The 19,196-nt window shown below is 40.5% G+C and overlaps 1 protein-coding gene across 1 annotated transcript in view; it reads left to right on the forward strand.

Annotated features, from left to right (window-relative positions):
* Positions 1-19,196, forward strand: part of HSF5 (heat shock transcription factor family member 5) — a gene marked incomplete at its 5' end in the record, with an annotated part of 24,855 nt that continues 5,659 nt past the window's right edge. Inside the window, 4 exons of the mRNA XM_009323619.1 lie at positions 1-103; positions 2,911-3,285; positions 11,400-11,497; positions 16,571-17,095. Coding sequence (XP_009321894.1) covers positions 1-103; positions 2,911-3,285; positions 11,400-11,497; positions 16,571-17,095 — 1,101 coding nt within the window. The remainder of the gene's footprint in view (positions 104-2,910; positions 3,286-11,399; positions 11,498-16,570; positions 17,096-19,196) is intronic.

Here is a 19,196-nt window from a genome sequence, read left to right on the forward strand (position 1 = left end):
GTGACCAGCCGCCCGCCCAACCGCTTCCAGCAGCTGCTCGGCATGTCGCTGCACGGGGACCCGCTGCTGCCGCCCTCGACGCTCGGCAAGGCTGACAGGCCTGGTGAGGTGGGGTGGGCCATGTGGGGCCGTGGTGGGTTTGAGAAGCGCTGGGTGGCATGGGGTTTGAAAATCGGCACTCCCCTGAGGGAGGAGGTTTACCTGTCCTTGCTGGTGGCTGCTCAGTTCACCCGGTGTAGGAAAACGGTTGTTCTTCATGCGGGTAGGTCTGCTGCCAGTAAGCATGGGTAACATGATTTGCATGTGTTTCAGTCTGCCTGTAGAGTACAATACAGTCCCTGTTGTGGACTACACTGAGAACACCCTCACGCAATCTCTGTGGAGCTGGCACAGCTTTACCAGATGAATGTTACTCCTCCTTGCCCGTCAGTAGGGATGCTTAATAAGATCTCATTAAATCTGTGTGAAGTGATGGGTCATGTGAAATGACAACTAGAGCATCCTGTCAGTTTTGTACAAAGGAGAAAAGACCTGGTAGTGAGATTCCTGTCGGTTGTCTCCTGAAAAAGAATTGCAAGCTAGATAGTTTTTAAAGAGGATTGAATGAGTAGGTGTGAGCTAAATAGAAAATAATGTTGTTAAAGAGCCCCAGAACATGTTTTCTTTCTTTCTAACCCTCCTTGAGGGGATCTGAGTTTTCCAAGACAAGTCTGAGCTCTCAGAGGATTATTCCACAAATTCCATATAAGCTTGAGTGCACTGTAGTTGATGCTGTGTAAGGAAGATGTGAATATCTTGTTTTGCAAAGCTCTTAGTCTGATTGAACTGTGGGCTGCTACCAGAAGGGCAGCCCTACTTCCCATTCCCTCGGTCCCCTGTTAACCATCACCTTCCTTGCAGCAGCTGTGTTGGTTAGGCACAATGATCTGAGGAGAAGACTCGAGCGGCCTTTTTGCGGCTGGCTCTGGGGCCAGGGTGATGCACCGCGTGGGTGCAGAGCTGTAAGGCTCGGTGCGGGAGAAGTGGCAGGACCGCGCGACCAGGAGAAGGGGAGAAGCAGTTGGTGGTACTGCTTCCTGCAGCACCAGCCCGCATTTAGAACAGAGTAGGATATCACAGTACTTATTGTTGGTTACTGTTTCAGAGTAGGAATTGTCATCGAATTCATGTGGTGTTTTCTACGATGTGTGTGGAGCTACACCTGTAATACCAAGAAAACAAAATGAAGCATTTGAGAAGGGAAGGAACTTATTTCAATACCGAGGCTAGGAAGCATTTAAATTAAAGATTTGGTGTTAACATTGTTAAGACTGCGATGAGTCATTACAGACTTCTTCAATGAAATCTGGTCTGACTGATGTAATGCAGGCCATTGGTAGAGTAAATGCTAAGAAAGATAATAGCCTTTTAATTTTTTGGCCTCTGTTTTTATGGGTGCAGTTTTAGACAGCTTTTGCTCTAGGAGTCTCAGTTTCTAGAAAGACAGAAAGAACAAGGAAAACATCGGGTTGTATATGCAGTCGAGTTCTGACGGGCTGTGCACTCTGTACTGACTATTTAGGGGCATGTCTTTGCTGTAAATGTGAGGTAATTTGACAGATAAAAGATATTATTGTTTGCAAAGCGTCATCTGTTCCAAATGTCTTGCAACATGTAACTCTGTGTTAAACATCCAGGAACAATTCCTGTGAAGCAACTGAGGCTTTGTAACTTGGCATCCTGTGGTGTCTTATGTGTTAAAACTAGACAGTCTTAATTTCCCTATCCAAAAGTAAAATACAGACAAAGGAATTCTCATACCTCTGCTCATTCTCTGTTTATATGTGGTAAAAATGCTGAACAGGAAATAAACAGTCCTATACATTAACTCTTAATAAATTTTCAGGGCCAGGTGGTATTTATTTAGCGATTCCTAATGATTTAATATGGACTTGCAGAATAATGACTGTATGTTACCCATTTCTTGAATTAGTTCCCATCAGAGGAGTGAAAGAGGTAAACATGAGGCTATTTTTTCAAAAAGTCCTTTAGAGTGAGAACTGGGAACTACAGGTCTGAGAAAGCCTGGCTTCTAGATAAACCCTACTGACGTAAACTATCTTGAAACTTGTAATTAGCATGGCTATATACAACCCTGCGGAAAAGTCACAAATGCAGTAGTTCTTTTAGGAATTCGATGAGCACAGGTGTTTTCGGTGTTACTGTCAGTGTTTCAACAAAGTCACCAAAACCTCTAACAGAAATAGAGCTGTCATGGTATAGGAGCAAATACCATTTCATGAAATAATAACTGACTAAGAGAGGAAACTAAGAGAAGAATAAAAGGAATACCTAAGAAATAACAAAATGGCAAAGTTTGGGATATTTTACTCTAAACTGAACTAGTTGAGGTGACTGGAAAAAAGTTGGCTTTGATTTTTTTTTCTTGACAAATGACTTGTCATAAAGTACTTTCAAAGTCACTTGGAGGATTTTGACACTGTGAGCTGTCAACATTGGAGTTTGGTAAAGTCTTGCTTTATGATTTCCCTTTTTTTTTTTTAACATATTGTCTGATTTAACACACTACTTTCTAAATTACTTTGGTTTGGTTTGGTTTGGTAAGTTGCTACGCATTTTGATTTATAGCACATCTCTAAATACTGATAACTTGTTACTGTAAGTTTAAGGAGATTGAATGCTACACAGACAGCTGTGCGTTGGCACTGCACTAATATGCCACTGGATATGGCATATGCCATATGCATATGGATATGCCATATGCATTCTGGATTAAGTACATTGGAGCAAAGGTATGTGGGTGTTATCCCAAATAATGCTGTAGAGCCTTGGCTCCTCATGTTGCCTTTCATTGCCTGTGAAAACTCTTTTCCTTAACACTTGTTTCACTTTATTTTGTACCCACTGCAGGATTGCTGAGTGTAGGACAGTTTCATCAACCTTATCATCGAGACAGTTTCCTTCCTTACTCCTACATACCGACCTCATCCCAGAACCACGGCACTTTACCAACGGAAGGTTTAGATCGGACTCCAGTCCCGGATTCCAGAGCGTGGCAGGGTTCTCTTGGGTTGCTTCCAGGGCATGAGGCTTCCTCAACTTTTCCAAATAAAAGGGTTGCCTTTCCGGTACTCCAAAGGTTTCCAACAGAGGTCACATACACACTCCAGCCTGTTACCTCTCTTCTGCCGCTTCAGCAAGGGTCTCAAACCATTGCCACTTCCCTTCCAAAATACAGCAGCTATGCATCTTCAGTGCAGTACTCGCAGGCCTACTATCCAACAGGTACGAAAAAAATTTCTGCACTTGCTTTTCAAAAAGATATTTGAAAGTGATACTTTTAAATATTTTTCTGCAATGCTCTGTCGTGTATATCTCAAGTGAGAATTAGATAGAAAGTGTAAAGTCTAAAAAGAAGAGAGAGACCTTTAAAGCAAAAAGATTTTCTGTTTGGTATTCCTGTCCTTCCTCCAGATTTTGAGCGTCCCCTGGTGATTTTCCAGATAGCCTCTCTGTTGAGGTTAAAGGGCGAGGAGAAAAACATTTGTCCACAACTAGTCAGTGTTAGGCTAACTTTCATATTCTTTTTAATTAAGCAAAACTAGGACAATGATACTAAAGCACTGAGAACTTGTTGAAAAGTAGTATACTAGTCCTTGGTCTCATGTTTTCCCAGGTTAAGTTTTTAAAGTCAAAGATCAGTCAAAATATTGTGTAGAATATTTCATTCTGCTCATACTATTGTCATATGTTTTTTTTCTTGCTTAGCTTCTTTACGTTGTATTTTTTTATGCACTGAAGACTAGAAAGTACAGAAGTCTTGACTCCTTTCTTTTGTCTAAAATGTTTCTGCTAAAATTTTCAGCCTTACTTAAGTGTTTTTATTCTTCAGAACAGAAGTTGAAGCAAATTATTGTTCTTTTCCTTGCTCTTACCTTGAATTGGAAAAATCACGTGATAGGTTATTTTTTTGGGGCTGGTGGTGTGGTTTGTTTGTTTTTTTTTTTAATTTCCCTAAAACTTCTGAAACTCAGAACATAGTGACTCTTTCCACGAACAAACTAAAGCTCAGTTATTATCCTTTCCTTCTGCCTGTTCCTCCCTTGGCAGCTGCACCTTCACTAAGATAGATATCCCTGTTCAGAAATCCTACATGTGATGGCTGCTGTCTTTCTCCAAGTACACAGTGAAGTCTTCACATCTTTTGTGCGTGTCTTCTGAGACCTCTGCTGAGAACGTTTTGGACAATAATCACTAGTTTCCATAACATCATTTTGTCAAGGAAGGATTCTGAGGAGCTAGGTGTTTCTTGTGGACACTCTTAAATGTTTAAGAGACAGGCAGCTTTTGCCATATGCTCCTTGCCCCGTGCTACTTACAAAGATCACTGCGGTGGTTGGAGCCTGCATTACCAGCTGCAAACTATTAAGTCTCCTCCCACGAGCAGGGTGTCCTGAGAATCATAGAATCACAGAATGGTGTGGGTTGGAAGGGACCTTAAAGATCATGTGGTTCCAACCCCGCTGCCATGGGCAGGGACACCTTCCACTAGATGAGGTTGCTCAAAGCCTCATCCAGAATACCTGCTTAAGGTGGGACATGGTCCCCGCTTCATGTTTCTATCGGTTACAGAGCATAGGCAGAAATTCATCATAATGAATTTTAGATGTCTATATCTCAACTAGTCCCCCAGACCTCTTCTCTAGTCAAGGGAAGGAACTGGGCATCTCTAGGGTGCGATTCATATAGCCTGGTTTAGAGTTTGTCTTGGGGTGAGATTGCTCATGTCCTGAAGTGCCTGTTTTGCAGTACTGACTGTAGAGGAGTTGAGGGAGACTAGCGTAGATTTAGACATGAATGTGTAGATCTCTGTAACTGGATGACGCTCGTTTCCTTCACTGAAATTATAAAAGTTTAAAGAACAAATTGGCTATGTTATACAGGTAAAATCTTCCAGGGCAGGAGGTGGGGGGGAGAGCATGATGAAAGCATACCAAATTTTGCAAGGTACAAAAATTAAGGTGTAATTCAAACTAAAATAGAGAAACTTACGGAATCTGAGGCTTTTGAAAATTCCAATGAATTCATTAGTACTTCTGAGAAGATAAGTTCAACATTTCACTAGAGAGTACTATAAATCTTGTAATTTTCACTGTCACTTAGGACTGTCTCAGTGTTTTTACTTCTGTTCCTGTGTATCTCTTAATCTCTCCGCTATCCTTTCTTCTGTATATTATAACATAGAGAATGCTGAAAGCTTATTTCTTCATACGTCCACATGAAGAAGTCTGCTTTCCTTCATCTTGAGAGCACCGCACCGAGATTAGCTTATGTGGAAAGTGATAGTTAATCTTAAAATATGTATTTCATAAGTGAGGGGACTAAAGAATATATGTTTGGTCTTATTCTTGACTCTTTTCATTTCACTTTTGAAGTCCCATTAAATTAAATCAAAGTAGAACTTTGCCAAAAGATTTATGTATATTCAAACTTGTTTGTTAACTTCAGCGACAAAAAGATTTCCCTGGTTTTTCATTATGATTCTTATTGAAAGGGCAGTAAAATAAAAGCTGCTCATCTGGATCTTTTTTCCCGCTAGCATTAGACCATAATCATTTTAAGGATTTAGTTCTGTTTGCTTTCAACTATCTGCAAAACCTTTGATAGTAGGAGGATTGCATCAAATAAATGCAGTGAAGCTTTATTATCAGAGAGTATCCTAATAATGAAAAATCAGTCAAGGAGACTATGTGAGAAATGTTAGTTATTGGTGCCACCTGACATTGCAAGTCCAGTCATGCCTTTTGAATACCTCCGTGGCTGTAGGGTTCATTTACATATGATAACCTTTCTGGTGAGTGGTAGCTTAGGATTAGTCATGTTATTCTGAATGATACGCCCTCTGTTAAGATAAATCATTTTCTTTGTATGTAAGGCTTAAAATTCACATGGTCAGAAGGGGATTCTTAAATGAGCAGCTGAAAACATCTGTTTTAACACAGCATGAATAACACCATATTTTCCCTTGAGAAAAGCAGACTAGATGCATTAGTAATGCACTTGTAAAACTAGTTGTAGGATTCATCTTGCCTAAGATTCATCTGAATGTATAATAGTTAGTTGTATATGCCTGGGCTTGTCATCTGGATTACATATATAGTCAGTAGAGAGAAACAGGCACCTCCCAGAGGTTGAGTCATTCCAACTTTCTTAGACGTATGCCTTTGGAAGACAATTCATTTCTTTCTGATGCGCCTATTTGTTCATTGACTGTGCGGAGAGTTGACAACTGCTAGGCATCTGAGTCTCTGTAACAGTAAGGCAATTAATCCCACCACAGTGTCTAAGTTCAAAGAACATTGTCTTGCCTATTTTCCCTTATTGAAGAGACCTTGCGTATCATCTTCATTTTGGTTGGTAAAGGATCGGAGCTGGCATATTTTTTGTATCCAGGCCCATTCCGATGTGTTCATTGACCTGGCAGGAACAGGCACAGCTGCATTCCCTAATTTCCTGCACAGCTTTGAGTACTGTTGACCCAGTTGTCTGATGAGTTACTAGCTTCTCTTAGGCATAACTTTTGGACCTGACATGATAAGTTCACACTGAAAGGATGATCTTAAGGTTCTTCCTTGGTATTTCCCATGTAGTGCGTGCTCGAGTGGAATGGAAGATGCTGGAGTGTCAGCCTATGCCCTTTGGCCCAGCTGAGCTGATAATAACCCTTATTAATGTCTGTTGCTGTCTTGAATGCATAGAGATGATACGTGTGTTCCTTCGATTTCCAGCAGACCTTTGGAGAAATTATGATGGTTGTTCAAGCCTGGAAAAGTTCTGCTGCTGGTCGTATTTGGTTTGCGTTTATTTTTGGGCTTCCAGCTTTCCTGAGCTTGCATGTAGTACTGGAACCTGTAAAAAGCATGCAGTACAAATGTGTACACATCAAACTGTAAGCATGGAGCTTTTTGATGTTCTTAGATTTTATTTATATTTAGGTTCTAACTGCCAGATACATTTGGCAAGATATATCTTTGCTAAAACCATGGCTGAGCTCAAGCATAGCTGTCTGTGTCCATGCTACTGTATTAGACTTTGCCAGGATGTCTAGATCAGTTCTATCATTAGATCGTTCGCCCGGTTAGCACTCTCCCCCAGAAGTGCTGTGCTTAGTTCAGCGGTTGGCGTGGGCTTGGGACCATTCCCAACAGGCTCTTTGGATGTGGCTGTTTTGACTTGGAAGAGTAAGAGATTTTAATAGTATCAACAGACTCTGTGCCAGAGAATGGGTCTGGATGCGTTTAGTTTACTGGTAGAGCTGTAGCCTTCGTGTCTTCAGCAAAGATTATGATTGATTTGTTCTTCTCTGTTGAAACATTGAGACCCCACAAAATAATATTGTCTCAAGAGGAAGAAGATGTATATAAGAATGTGATGTTAGTATTGTCATCTCTCCAGCTAAATTCCACGTGCTTATTTTTATACAATTCATCCAGTTTTTCCACTGTTGAGAAAACAGGGTTTAGTGAATGCCTCAATAATTCTCCAATGAGTAGTTCTCTGCTTTGGAGATAAGAACACTAGCCTTGATCAGACCAAATGTCCATATAGCTCATCATTTCCTCTGACAGTAGTGCCCAAGGAGGAGTGCAGGAGTAGAGCAAGCATGGACTGATGCTTTTCCTAAACACTCCAACAGTGTGGGCTCCGGGAATTAATGAACCATAACACGAGTTGTATTTAATAGCCCTCAGTGGATTTCGCTTCCATGAACTTGTCTGTTTCTCCCAACCAATGTAGACTTGTGGCATATATGACATCATGACAAGGACTTCATTTCACAGCTTGATTGCATTTTGTGCAAAGAGCCACCTTCTCTTGTCTCTTTTGACACTACTGCATATTCATTAAATCTCCATTTGGTTTTTGTGTGAATGTGTCTATATCCTTATCCCTCTCACTGCACCATTCGTGATTTTAAATACTTCTATCTTAGTTCCTTCAGTTGCATTTTCTCTAGAATGGAGAGTCCTGCCCCACTTAGCTGTTCCTTCAGGAAAGTGTTCTGTACATCATCCGTGTCGCCTTCCCTGTAACCTGTTCTGTTCTTACTGAGATGTAGAGTCCAACAATATACATGGTGGTCAAGGTATGGGTGCATCATGGATTTATACAATGGAGTAATAATGTCCCTGTTTAATTCTCTGTTCCCTTTTGTATTATTTCCGAACAATCTGATTGTTTCATTTGTGACTTTGGAGGTCTTTTTGACAGCTGCTGAGTGTCAAGCTGATATCTTCCTGAAACTATCTACTATAATACCAAGACCTAGTTCCTGATTATTGATTGACAGCTAAGAACCCATCATTTTCTGTGTGAAATTAGTTTATTTTTCCGAAGTGCAGAGCTTTATTTGGTGGGTGGTGGCTTTGGGAAACCCATAAGGAGTTCTTTTTTCACATCTTCATAGTTGACTGCTCTTTTCTGACATGAATAACTTGGTATTATCAGCAAGCATCACCTCACTACTCACTCAATTTTTGAAGTACTTTATTAAAATGATGAGCAGCATGAGTTCCAGTGCAGGTCCTTGGGGACCTCCACTGGTGACCTCACTTACCTGTGAAAAGTGACTATTTATTCCTATCTTCTGTGTTGTATCTTTAAAACAGTTTTTTTTTTAAATGTACAGCCTTCCCTCTCGTGCTGTTGTTGCTCATTTTTCGTAAGAGTTTCTGACGATGACTTTGGTAAAAGCTTTTTGGAAATCTACATATCATATCAGCAAGATCACAGTTATCCATGTTTGTTTACCTACCGGAGGTCTTTCAAGAAGGCAGTGAAGGGTGACTTCTCTTAAACAAAAAGAAGTCTTGTTGACTCCTGCCTATTATATATTATCCAGTGTCAACTAATTCTCTATTCCATTGTATTTCCTTCTATTATTCTTATTCAACTGTCAGATTTATAACTTGTATTTGCTTATAAATTTTTTGTTAACAAACTTCTAAATAACTTCCTTTAAAAGTATTGATTTCTTTGCCTGATTTCTTTGCAACCTCTTTGGATATCCAAAGGTATTTTCAGTATGTTTGAAATATGGTCATTCGACTTCTGTGCAAGAATACTTGTGATGCAGAGCGCTCAGTCCTTTCCTTGTTCTGTGAACTGTGCTCTTCATTGATCTCTGCTTGTTCTCAGGGGTCCGTTGCTGGGTTGGTTACAGCCCCACTGACAGCAATTCCATTTTCATAAATCAGTGCTCATATCCCGCATATTGTGTCCTAAAGAGCGTGTGAAATTTTCCATCCGTAGCTTGTATGGGCAGAAATATGTCTCTTTTTTGGCAGAAGCCAAATCTATTTAGAGGCTGATCCATCTTGTTTGATGGACGGGGCTGTATCTTTTTCTTAATTTACTCAGTAAATATTCATTTATTCCGTAAGATGCCATTCATCCCTGTCTCCTTAGTATTCAAATGAGATCCGTGTTCACTGTCAGTTATTTCATAACAGCTGGTGACAGAATGTGCTTTAGCTGGTAATTTCTTCTGGGTATCACTAGATTAACTATATCTTGGACAAAACAGCTTAGAAATTTCTTCTCTCCAATTAACAGGGTAGGACAAAAGCATGTGAGTGAAGCAGGTATGTTTGTTGAATCTTGATTCAATTTGAAGACTTGAAGTATTATAAATGAATCGACACCTTCGCTTTTGGTGACGCTGCCTGTCAGTAAATGCTTTCTTCAGTGGTATTTAAAAAGTTGTTGGGCTATATGGTGACTCTCCTTTTGTGACTATGGATGATGAGTGGTACTTATCTAAAATTGACCTCCATTTTACGGTGGATTTGCTTCTTAACTGACTACCGTTAAGACTACGCTCATGTCTCCCGTGATACTTCCACAGATGCAGTTTTTCCTGCTATTAGATCAGTCACTGCCATAGCCTATAAGCTGGCAAAAAGAAGTTCTTGTGAGTGCAAACCATTCTTTTTATGCAACGTTCTGCGTTTTGGAACCATTCAGAATCGGTCATCAGTCTAGTCTTCTACAGTTATTTTTGTTCTCACTTTGATTTACAAACATAACAATTTGTTTGATTAATGAGTTGCTTTTGCTGTAAGCTCTACTAACTGTAAGAATACTGTAATTTATATTTTACTTGTAGCTTTTTATAGCATATGATCTGGACTTAATGTTTTACACTTACCTACTGTTTCACGAGCACTTTTACTCTTCAGGTCCTTCCTTTTCTTTTCTTAGAAAATAGGTTCTTTGTAATATGAAGTGTAATGTGTTTGTTTTTCCTTAGAATCACTCTAGCAGGTTACAAGAAATTTCTCCTTTGTCATTGCTGACTTGCGTTCTTTTTACAATAGCCCTTCAAAAGTTTTCTTTGGTGGTTTTCTTGGGTTTGTAAACATACTTTGGAGTTTCCAGTGAGTGAAAACTAGATATCATTTAGGTTTTTGGCAATATCCAGAATTGTAATACGTTCACAGGTCGTAGAATGTTCTTATGAAAGATGTCCAGATTTCATCATAATGTTGCTCAGAATTAGCTTTTGAAGTAACATGAGTCATACACATCTCATGCTTCTTTAGGAGGATGTCCACTAGCTCTCTCTGTGTTGTTTAGCTCCCCTGTTTGTGGCTCCAAATTGCACAAAAATTCAGCAACATCATATTAAAAGGGGCAATAGGTATAGGTATTAAAAAATGATACTGGTTTTCGTAGCAACTGTCTCATGTGAAATCCCACGTAAGTGTCAAGCATTGCAAATAAATTGATCTGATCTGTTTGCTGTCTCAAGTTATACTCATTACATTTACTTACTGTGAACATAGGACTAAATCTGATTTCATCAAGGATTTCTCTCTCTCTCAGAACGATTGCAGATTTTAAAGATTATCTGTCCTGCAAATAATGCCTTTACTTTTAAATTATCTCTGCATGTCACCAAAAAACAATACCTGCAGAATACTGCCTCATCTACAAAGCTGCTTTTTAGAATAAAATCACTGTTTAATTTCAGAGTGTGTGTATGAACATCTAGGCTCTTCCTATGTGAATCCACTTTCTGTGGTATGTTGTGATGAGAAAGTCAAGCAGCCAAGTCAAAAAGGTGATATTAAGATACAAAAGACTGTGATTATGAAGTTTCTCTGTGTGTATATCAATTTTACAATATATATTTTTAATATATGTACACATATATTAGAATAAATATTTTTTTAAGGTGAGGAAGTCAGTCTTAAAATCAGTTGGGAGGTAATAATACATTTCTGGAATTTAGTTTACTGTGTGATGATTGAAATGGTTAATCAAAGTAAGCAACAGAACTCTGCATACCAAACACAAATTCTGGAAGTCTGATCGCTGTGTTTGAATTCTTGCAGCTGCACTGCAGTGTTGTTCACCACCTGCCCCCGTAGATCCTCTGACTGGCTGTGCTAGTCCTGCAGCTTCGACGTACACCCACTGCAGCTTTTTCCAGGTGAGTGTAGCATACTGAAATCAGGTGAAAGCGGAGGAGACACTATGAATGAACTGTAGGTTTATGGACTTCTGGAGTGAAGGGTATAAATTTGAAAACTGATCTGCTTGAGAAAGTGAAAGTAATATGGTTTACGAATATCTACTTCAAAGAACCACTGAACATGAAACGGGTAGTTTTGTAATTCAAGTTAGGTTTCAGGGTAGCAGCATAGTGGGTGTCCTCATCAGTGGAGTGTTTTTTTCCATATAAGTTTTTTGCCTGACTTCACCAGAATTCGTTTTAGTTAACGAATATATGTTTATCTTTGAAGAATGTCCTTGCCTGGACAAAAAGAGTTTCTTTAACATTACGAAAATACTGCTCCACTTTTTTGTCCCAGACACCTTTCTGCCGTCCTAAGTTTCATTTGATGAATGAGAGAAACTAAGGTGACTTTTGGAATTGGCCCCACCTCAGAGATGTCTTATTAAAGATAACTACAGTACTTACTGTTAATGCTTTATATAATTCCGGTGGAAACTGCACCTTGTTTGGAGGGCCTGGCTTATCAAATATCAAAAGATCTGAAGTAAAAATGCAAGGGCTTCCTTTTCTATTACAGCATAATGCATATACTTTTTTTTTCCCCTCACAGAGGACAAGCAAAGCAAGTTATGCTTATGTATGTTGAAAAAGGGTTGATGCACCCAAGCTTGATCATCCAGTTTCCTGTCTTGCAAATATCAACCTTTGTCTTTTATTCATGATTTTTTTTTATATAAACTTATCCAAGATGGCCAGGTTATGGCCAGGATAATATGTTGGTGTAAGGATATAAATAGCCACTGGCCAATCATGCCATTGATACTCTAGTATTTATTTTTCACACAGTGCATCTCTGTCCTCTCACTTTCATCATGAGCTGCTTTTTCATCCAGGACATGAGGATCAGTCTCAGTGATGGGAAGTCACAATCAAATAACTTCTTATCTCGGAAGGCTGAGATCAATGTTTGGGATAGCAAATCATTCCAAAGGAATCATCAAGGGTGGTGTTGTGGCTAGATGGAAAGATAATATAAACACACTGCCCAAATTGGAGAAGCAAGTCCATGGGCAGTGTGTGGAGTCAAAAGAGATGTAGGCCACTTACTAGCGGATGCTTTGATAACACAACTCTAATCAGGGAACTCCCAGCCAAAAGCTGCTGGTACCTCTGGGCAGAGATTGCTGGAAGGTAATCCTCTGTGTGAGCAGCCCAAAGGCAAGCAGTGGCATAGATCAGTTTTACCAGCTCAGTAACTGGCTGTCTCTGAGCAGGATAACACAAATATCACACAGAATGGATCAACAGGACTTCCTGAGATTTCTGAGTCTAGATCTAGCATAGATCATTTCTCCTGGAACAGGGTGACAGGGGCTGTGCAGATGGTACAGAAGACAGCAGTTTGCCTGGGGTTCTCACTGAGCTGTGGGGAATAATCAGTTTACCTTTTGCGTGCTCTGGGGTAGCTACTTCCCCAAACTTCTGCTGAGGGATGCAGCCAGCCAGCTACAGTATTGATCATCCTGCCCTGTTTGTGTACTGATCATCAGTAACCACTTGCACAAATCCTCAAAAGCAGTAAAATTAATCAATCATCTCTGGCTGACTAAGCATTTTTATTGTTCTTCAGAAAAAATAGAACTTTTGCATTGTATCGTTCCACTCAATATCTTCCACCAGTTGCAGGAATTCAGTGCAATGCTGTTGAAGGGTGGTCTGCAGGGCATTTTAGGCTGTTTGATCACGCTGTAGCCTGCTAGATACCACTGGCAAAGCCTATACAAAACTGCCGGACCAGTCCAGAAGACAGTGAGCCACATCAGCACGCTGGCAGTCAGCAAGGTGATTATCAGCCCTGTTTCTGTTGGATCCAGACAGTGCTTTGTGGTCTCAGAAGGAAAAACAGGCACTGTTGGACAAGTAAGCCAAAACCTTGTGCTAGTCCTTACCGAGTCTTGCGGAGAGCATCACTTAAGTTTAGGAGAGATTAAGACAGGTACAGTTTCTTGGGGCTTGGAGGCCAGCTGCTGGGCTTGTACAGTACACACCTGACCTGCTGCAACTGTTAGGTGACCCTGACTGGAACATGGGCAGACAAGGCCAGTAAGTAAATGTCTGTCTGCCTGCGGTTTGCTCTCCAGAAAAAGCTACAGAGAATTACCGCATGGAATGGCAAGGGGATACAGATGATTATACCCAGACATGGTGGCTGATTAGGGTATCTCTCTTCTTGTCGGGTTTCTGAAATCAAGGTTTCAGAGATTTGTATTACACTCTCATCACAATTGGTTGCAAAACTGGGAGCTCAGGTACAGCTTCATGCTCTTTTTCATTTGGGTTCTCCTGAAGCGGGATGCGGATCAGTGTGATGAATCGGTATCCTTGGATAGGAATGAGTCTTGTGAGAGAAAACTCCTGCTATCTTCTGCAACAGCAGTTCTGGCAACTCACAACCATTGCTGCAGTATTTCCCTGCTGCTTTATCATAGGTGTGAACCGAGTCTACATACTGGATTTTAGTGATTTTTTTAAATTATTATTATTTTTTCCTTTTTTTAACTAGCAGCCCCGCTATTTGATTGTTGCTATTAGCATTGTTATTAAACTGTCAGTATTTCCTTGTGGAACTGAAGCAAGAGGTAACTGGAAATGGAAGAAATAAATGTGAGAGAAAAAAGAAGAAGAAAAACTTTCCTGACCTTAAAAGCAGTCCTAAGTAGTTTGCTTTTATTTGTAATAAGAATGATAATCAGCCATGTTATTTCAAAATGAAATCGAATCTGAACTACTTCTGAATGGTTGCCCAAGCACTCAAGCCAGATTGTTTTAGTCCTAGCAGTCCCTGAAAAGGTCTCCTTGTGCTTTACTCCCTGTGTACACTATGCTAATCTTAGAAGTGAAATGCCCGGCTTCCGTTTCGCTTTTACTAAATTAGACCATTTTCCTCTTGAGCTCAAATGACCAGCAAACTATTAGTCTTTTGAGTCCTGACTTCTCAATCTTTAATCACTTTTCATTGCTTCATTGCTGCCTCCCTCCCATCCTTGTCTGTCACGTCTCCTCTAGATAAACTAGAAGGATTTAAATTGCATCTTTGTGTGGGCACTTTCTCCTATTGGAAACGCGTACAGGATCCTGTAGTGCATCCAAGAAGGTGATACGTGTTATAACAGCTTCAAGCTGAGGTTCCCTAAGAAGAGGCAGAAGAAGTTGCAGTGTGGGTTTGTTTGTTGGTTTGTTTGCTTGTTTGTTTTTGGCAGGGATGCTCTCATCCCTGGACAGTTGACTTGGTAACCCAGATCTTACTTAAAATCCTGTCTACTTAAGACAATAAACAAGCAATGCAACAAAAGTGAAACACCTTGTTAATATTCTAAAAAATGCAACTGAAAAAAATATAAAATGAAAGGAACTATGTTTAAACCTATATAATAAAAATATAAAGGTGGCTTGCCTTTAATGAAAAGACTTTGCTTAACTTAACCTAAATTTCTCAAATTCCAGGTTTTATCTTCCCCTCCTTCCCCCACCCTCCAAAGTTTATGGCTATCTGCAGACTGGCACATCTACATGAATCCTCAACAGGACTTGACTTCATACAGCCGGAGGAAGGGATCTCATCTCTTTGTGGTATTTCCTTCAGGGACTTCTGATGTTCATGCTGCTGAGAGACCAAATCCTTCACTGGCATTTGATCTGATATGGCTTTCCTAGTAGGTGATCCTGTGGCTTCCTGTTCTCTAATTTATTCATCTATGGAAGTAGCTTTTTATTAACCATTACCTCAGCTAGAAGGTCTGAGGATAATTGGGCACTAAGGACTTCATACTAGATCTCTTCCAAAATAAGACTGTATTTTAAGAATACCTGAGTTTCTGTTCAGCATCATTATATGACTCGTATTTGTCAGAAGAAATTACCCCAGTGTCCTTTAACTCTGAGTCATCTCCAGAAGAAATAGCAGTACAGACACTGGCTGTTAAAATGTGATTTTTCATTTAACTTGGGTAGGACTTGCTGCTTTTGAAAAACTCTTCATTGTCTTTTTTCTGCTTTAAACGTTCTTTGATTTAAATGAATTCTACTAAAAAAAAATTATCATTGGATTGCTGACTGTGTCCTGTCATCTTCTGATGTCATTACAGTGAAATATTTTAGTAGCGTTCAGATCTGCTCTGTGGTGGCAAAGGCAGCCTCTACAGGTTCTCCAAGAAGTGTATCTGACCTGAAGATCTATAGGGCTTTTATATAGATTTATGTAGGCTTTGAGTCGTGCATTTGTGTGTCTCCTGTGTCGTGACAGGAGTGTCCAGATGTGAGGCTGTGACAGACAGGGCAGTTCTACAGTATTTGTTTTCATAGGTATCTGAACTCCCATTCATTTTGGGACTGGAACATCCCTGGGAATCACCCCTTGTGTGGGTGCGTATATGGACAATCACTTGAAGAGGAAAAAGATGTTATTGGTAAGTAACTGTGAGTTCCTCAAGTTGTGTTGTCCATATGCACGTTTACAGCATACGTACCTTTTTCTCTTGCTTAAAAATCTTGTGGCTTGTGCTGGTTTTGTACACAACAGGAATGCTTGAGCTTTAGAAGAACTGAAGGCAGGTAGATTTGCTCTATCAGTTTCTATCACGTAGCTGGCATGTGAAGGGGGTGGTTCTAATGTACCTCCACAGGTCCTACTAAGACTAGAAGTCTCTGGTTTGAATGCTTGGGTATACTTATACCTGCAATGCAAAGGGTATGCAGACAATGCATGTGAAGGAGTACACAGTTACCGGTAAGTAACCTTCCTTTCTCTCCAGGGTAGCAAGCATGGCCAGAGTAAGGTGGTTAATGAAAAACAAGACAAAGCAGTAGCCTTTTTTTTTTTCTTCATTAAATCTGCTGTTTTAACTGAAAATAACAGACAATCTTTCGAGCTTTTGGATAAACGAACACTTCAGTTGATTGCTCAGGTTCATTTCCAAAGCCTTACAGAACCAATACACATCCTGTCACTGTAACTTTTTGATAGTCACTGTATTTTGTTTCTTCCAGAGTCCTCCAATGCAGTCACCTTATGCAGCTGAATTTCTGCCCTCTAACTGGCCTTGTAATACAGCTGATGAAAACAAGAAGACGGAAGTAAATCTTGAAGCTGTGTTTCAGATTGTTGATGAGATGCATTCATCACCCAAAGCTGAAATGGTGAAAGTGGAGCCTGTGGAGAGCCCGTGTTCAACCCCCCAGTCTAACAGAGGTCAGCCGCTGCTGGTTAATAGTGAGAATAGTGATACACCTTCTTCAACTGAGGAAAGCCAACTGGAATCTCTTACTCCTGTAGCTTCAGACACATCATTTGTGATGGGAGCAGATCAAGCAGCAACTTGTTCTCCATCACAGCCTTTTGAATTTCTTTGTGCTACCCATACCACTGCATCTGTAGAAAGTGCTGTTGCTGAAATAGTGCAAGAATCTGTGACCACACAGGAAGCATGTGAAAAACTGAGAGAACAACCAGGTCACTGCTCAACTCAATCCTTCATAATGTTTGTTCAGGAAGGACCATTCAGTCCAGAGCAGGTAAGGGGTAAAGGGAGATAAACCAACATCTTTTCTGAGACAACTATATTCGATAGTAGTGCTAGGGTCTGGACCGATAGCTTTTTAATATTCTTGCCTGCTTAAGAACTAAAGGCTTCTTTAATTAAGCTTTTAATGGACAGTGAAGGCTTTGCTTGGTAAAGCAAGATCTAAAAAAGAAGAGAGAATGGAAAAGTATCCCACGTTAATGAGCATGAGATGCGTTAGCCTCTGTTGGCCAAGTTAGGGTGCTCATTTGCATGGGAAAAATACATAGTGCAGGTGTATTCATGGTGATGAAGTGGCAGCTTTTTTAGGTTATAACATACTATCTTTGATCTTAAATAAAAAACAGTATTTTGAGAATTGCCACTGAAGGCAAAGATTTTTGTTTAAAATTTAGATAAATGGTTAGATTGTTTCTGACAAACAGTTACTAAGTTTCTGTTTTCTGTGGAAAATATAATTTATTGACACTTGAATGGTATAAAGCATCTTCATTTGTTTATACTTTGTGGTGTCTGACAAGCTGTGATTGTACTTTGGTTTACCTGTGCCTGGTCTTCCCTGTATACAAAACTGTAAGACTCATGTGCAGTGAGGGGCATTCGAGATGTTACTCTGTTAAGGCAGCAAATGCATGCTCTGTTTTTTTTTGTTTTGAAAACAAAGTAAAAGCAAGAGATTGACTGCATCTGTTTCTGCTGCATGAGACCCGCCTTGCACGTAGGCACTCAAAATTGCATTTTTGTGTATGTGTTGAAGCTACTGTTCTGTTGTGCTATCAGTATCTTGATGACTTCGGTAAAGTTTATAGCTTGGAAACCCTCACCTGGTGCAAACGTGATTGGTCTTAGTCATCTTCCTCTTGGGTGTCTTTATAGAAAGAGATGTATATTCTGATCAAGTCTCTGCAAAGCTCAAGCCTAGACTAGGCTGTTCTGCTCAGTACTGCGTAGAGAAGAGCACGTCTTTGTGCTAGTGCCTGCGGAGTCGGCAGTACTCCTTTATGAGTGTCCACTCATTATCTTAAGTGTTGACTGCACTTTAAACCAACGTTTGAAGTGCGTTTTTAGCAGTGTATTTCTCCATTGTTGAAGGCCTTTGGAGTTTGTGGTCCAAACTCCCCTGTTAAGAACTGAGGGATTAAGTGTGTGAACCACAGAGTTGTTTGGGGGGGAGGTGTTTTGGTTTTGAGGCCCCTTTACTGGTGTAATTGGTGAGAATCCCGATTTTGGTCCCGGTCTGTTTATCTGGACGTTAACTGGTTAAATAACTGGGGCTTATTCTGTGTTGAAGAGGAATTCAGGGACTATTAGGCCTTTTGTTTGACAGATTCCCTCTTTTTGACAGAAATATTCCTTCTTTTACTAGTTTCCTCTTCCCAAACTCAGAGGCAAGGTTAACTTAACCCCGCAGCTGCCTCTGTCTAGTGGTGTTTCCAGAGCCTGGGATCATGGCAGGTGCAGAACTCTCCAGAGAAGGCTTCTGTGCCTGTACTCCCATCAGGCTCCTACACAGTTTGCTGTCTTCCTTATCCCTGAATCTGGAAGCCTCCTGAGGCTTTCAGTAGCTGTCAGTGCCATGTAATTCAGAGCAAGCTTACGACAGAATAGTGGCTGTGCACAGAAGACAGTTTTATTCCTCTGTGTAGCAGCCCAGGAGGAGCAAATTCCTCCAGTGTTAATACAAGAACATCAAAACAGCTCTGCTGGGTCAGATGAAAGGTCCGTCTTGCCCAGTGTCAAGTCTCAGGACAATGGCTGTAATCTGATACATAGGGAATCATAGAATCATAGAATAGTTTGGGTCGGAAGGGACCTCTAAAGGTCATCTAGTCCAAGCCCCCTGCCATGGGCAGGGACATCTTCAACTATATCAACAGTTGCTCAGAGCCCCGTCCAACCTGACCTGGAATGTGTCCAGGGATGGGGCATCCACCACCTCTCTGGGCAACCTGGGCCAGTGTTTCACCACCCTCAGCGTAAAACATTTCTTCCTTCTATCTGGTCTAAATCTACCCCCCTTTAGTTTAAAGCCATTCCCCCTTGTCCTGTTGCAACAGGCCCTGCTAAAAAGTCTGCCGCCATCTTTTTTATAA

Source organism: Pygoscelis adeliae, unplaced genomic scaffold, assembly GCF_000699105.1.
Source record: "Pygoscelis adeliae isolate BGI_AS28 unplaced genomic scaffold, ASM69910v1 Scaffold325, whole genome shotgun sequence".
Lineage (NCBI taxonomy): Eukaryota > Metazoa > Chordata > Aves > Sphenisciformes > Spheniscidae > Pygoscelis > Pygoscelis adeliae.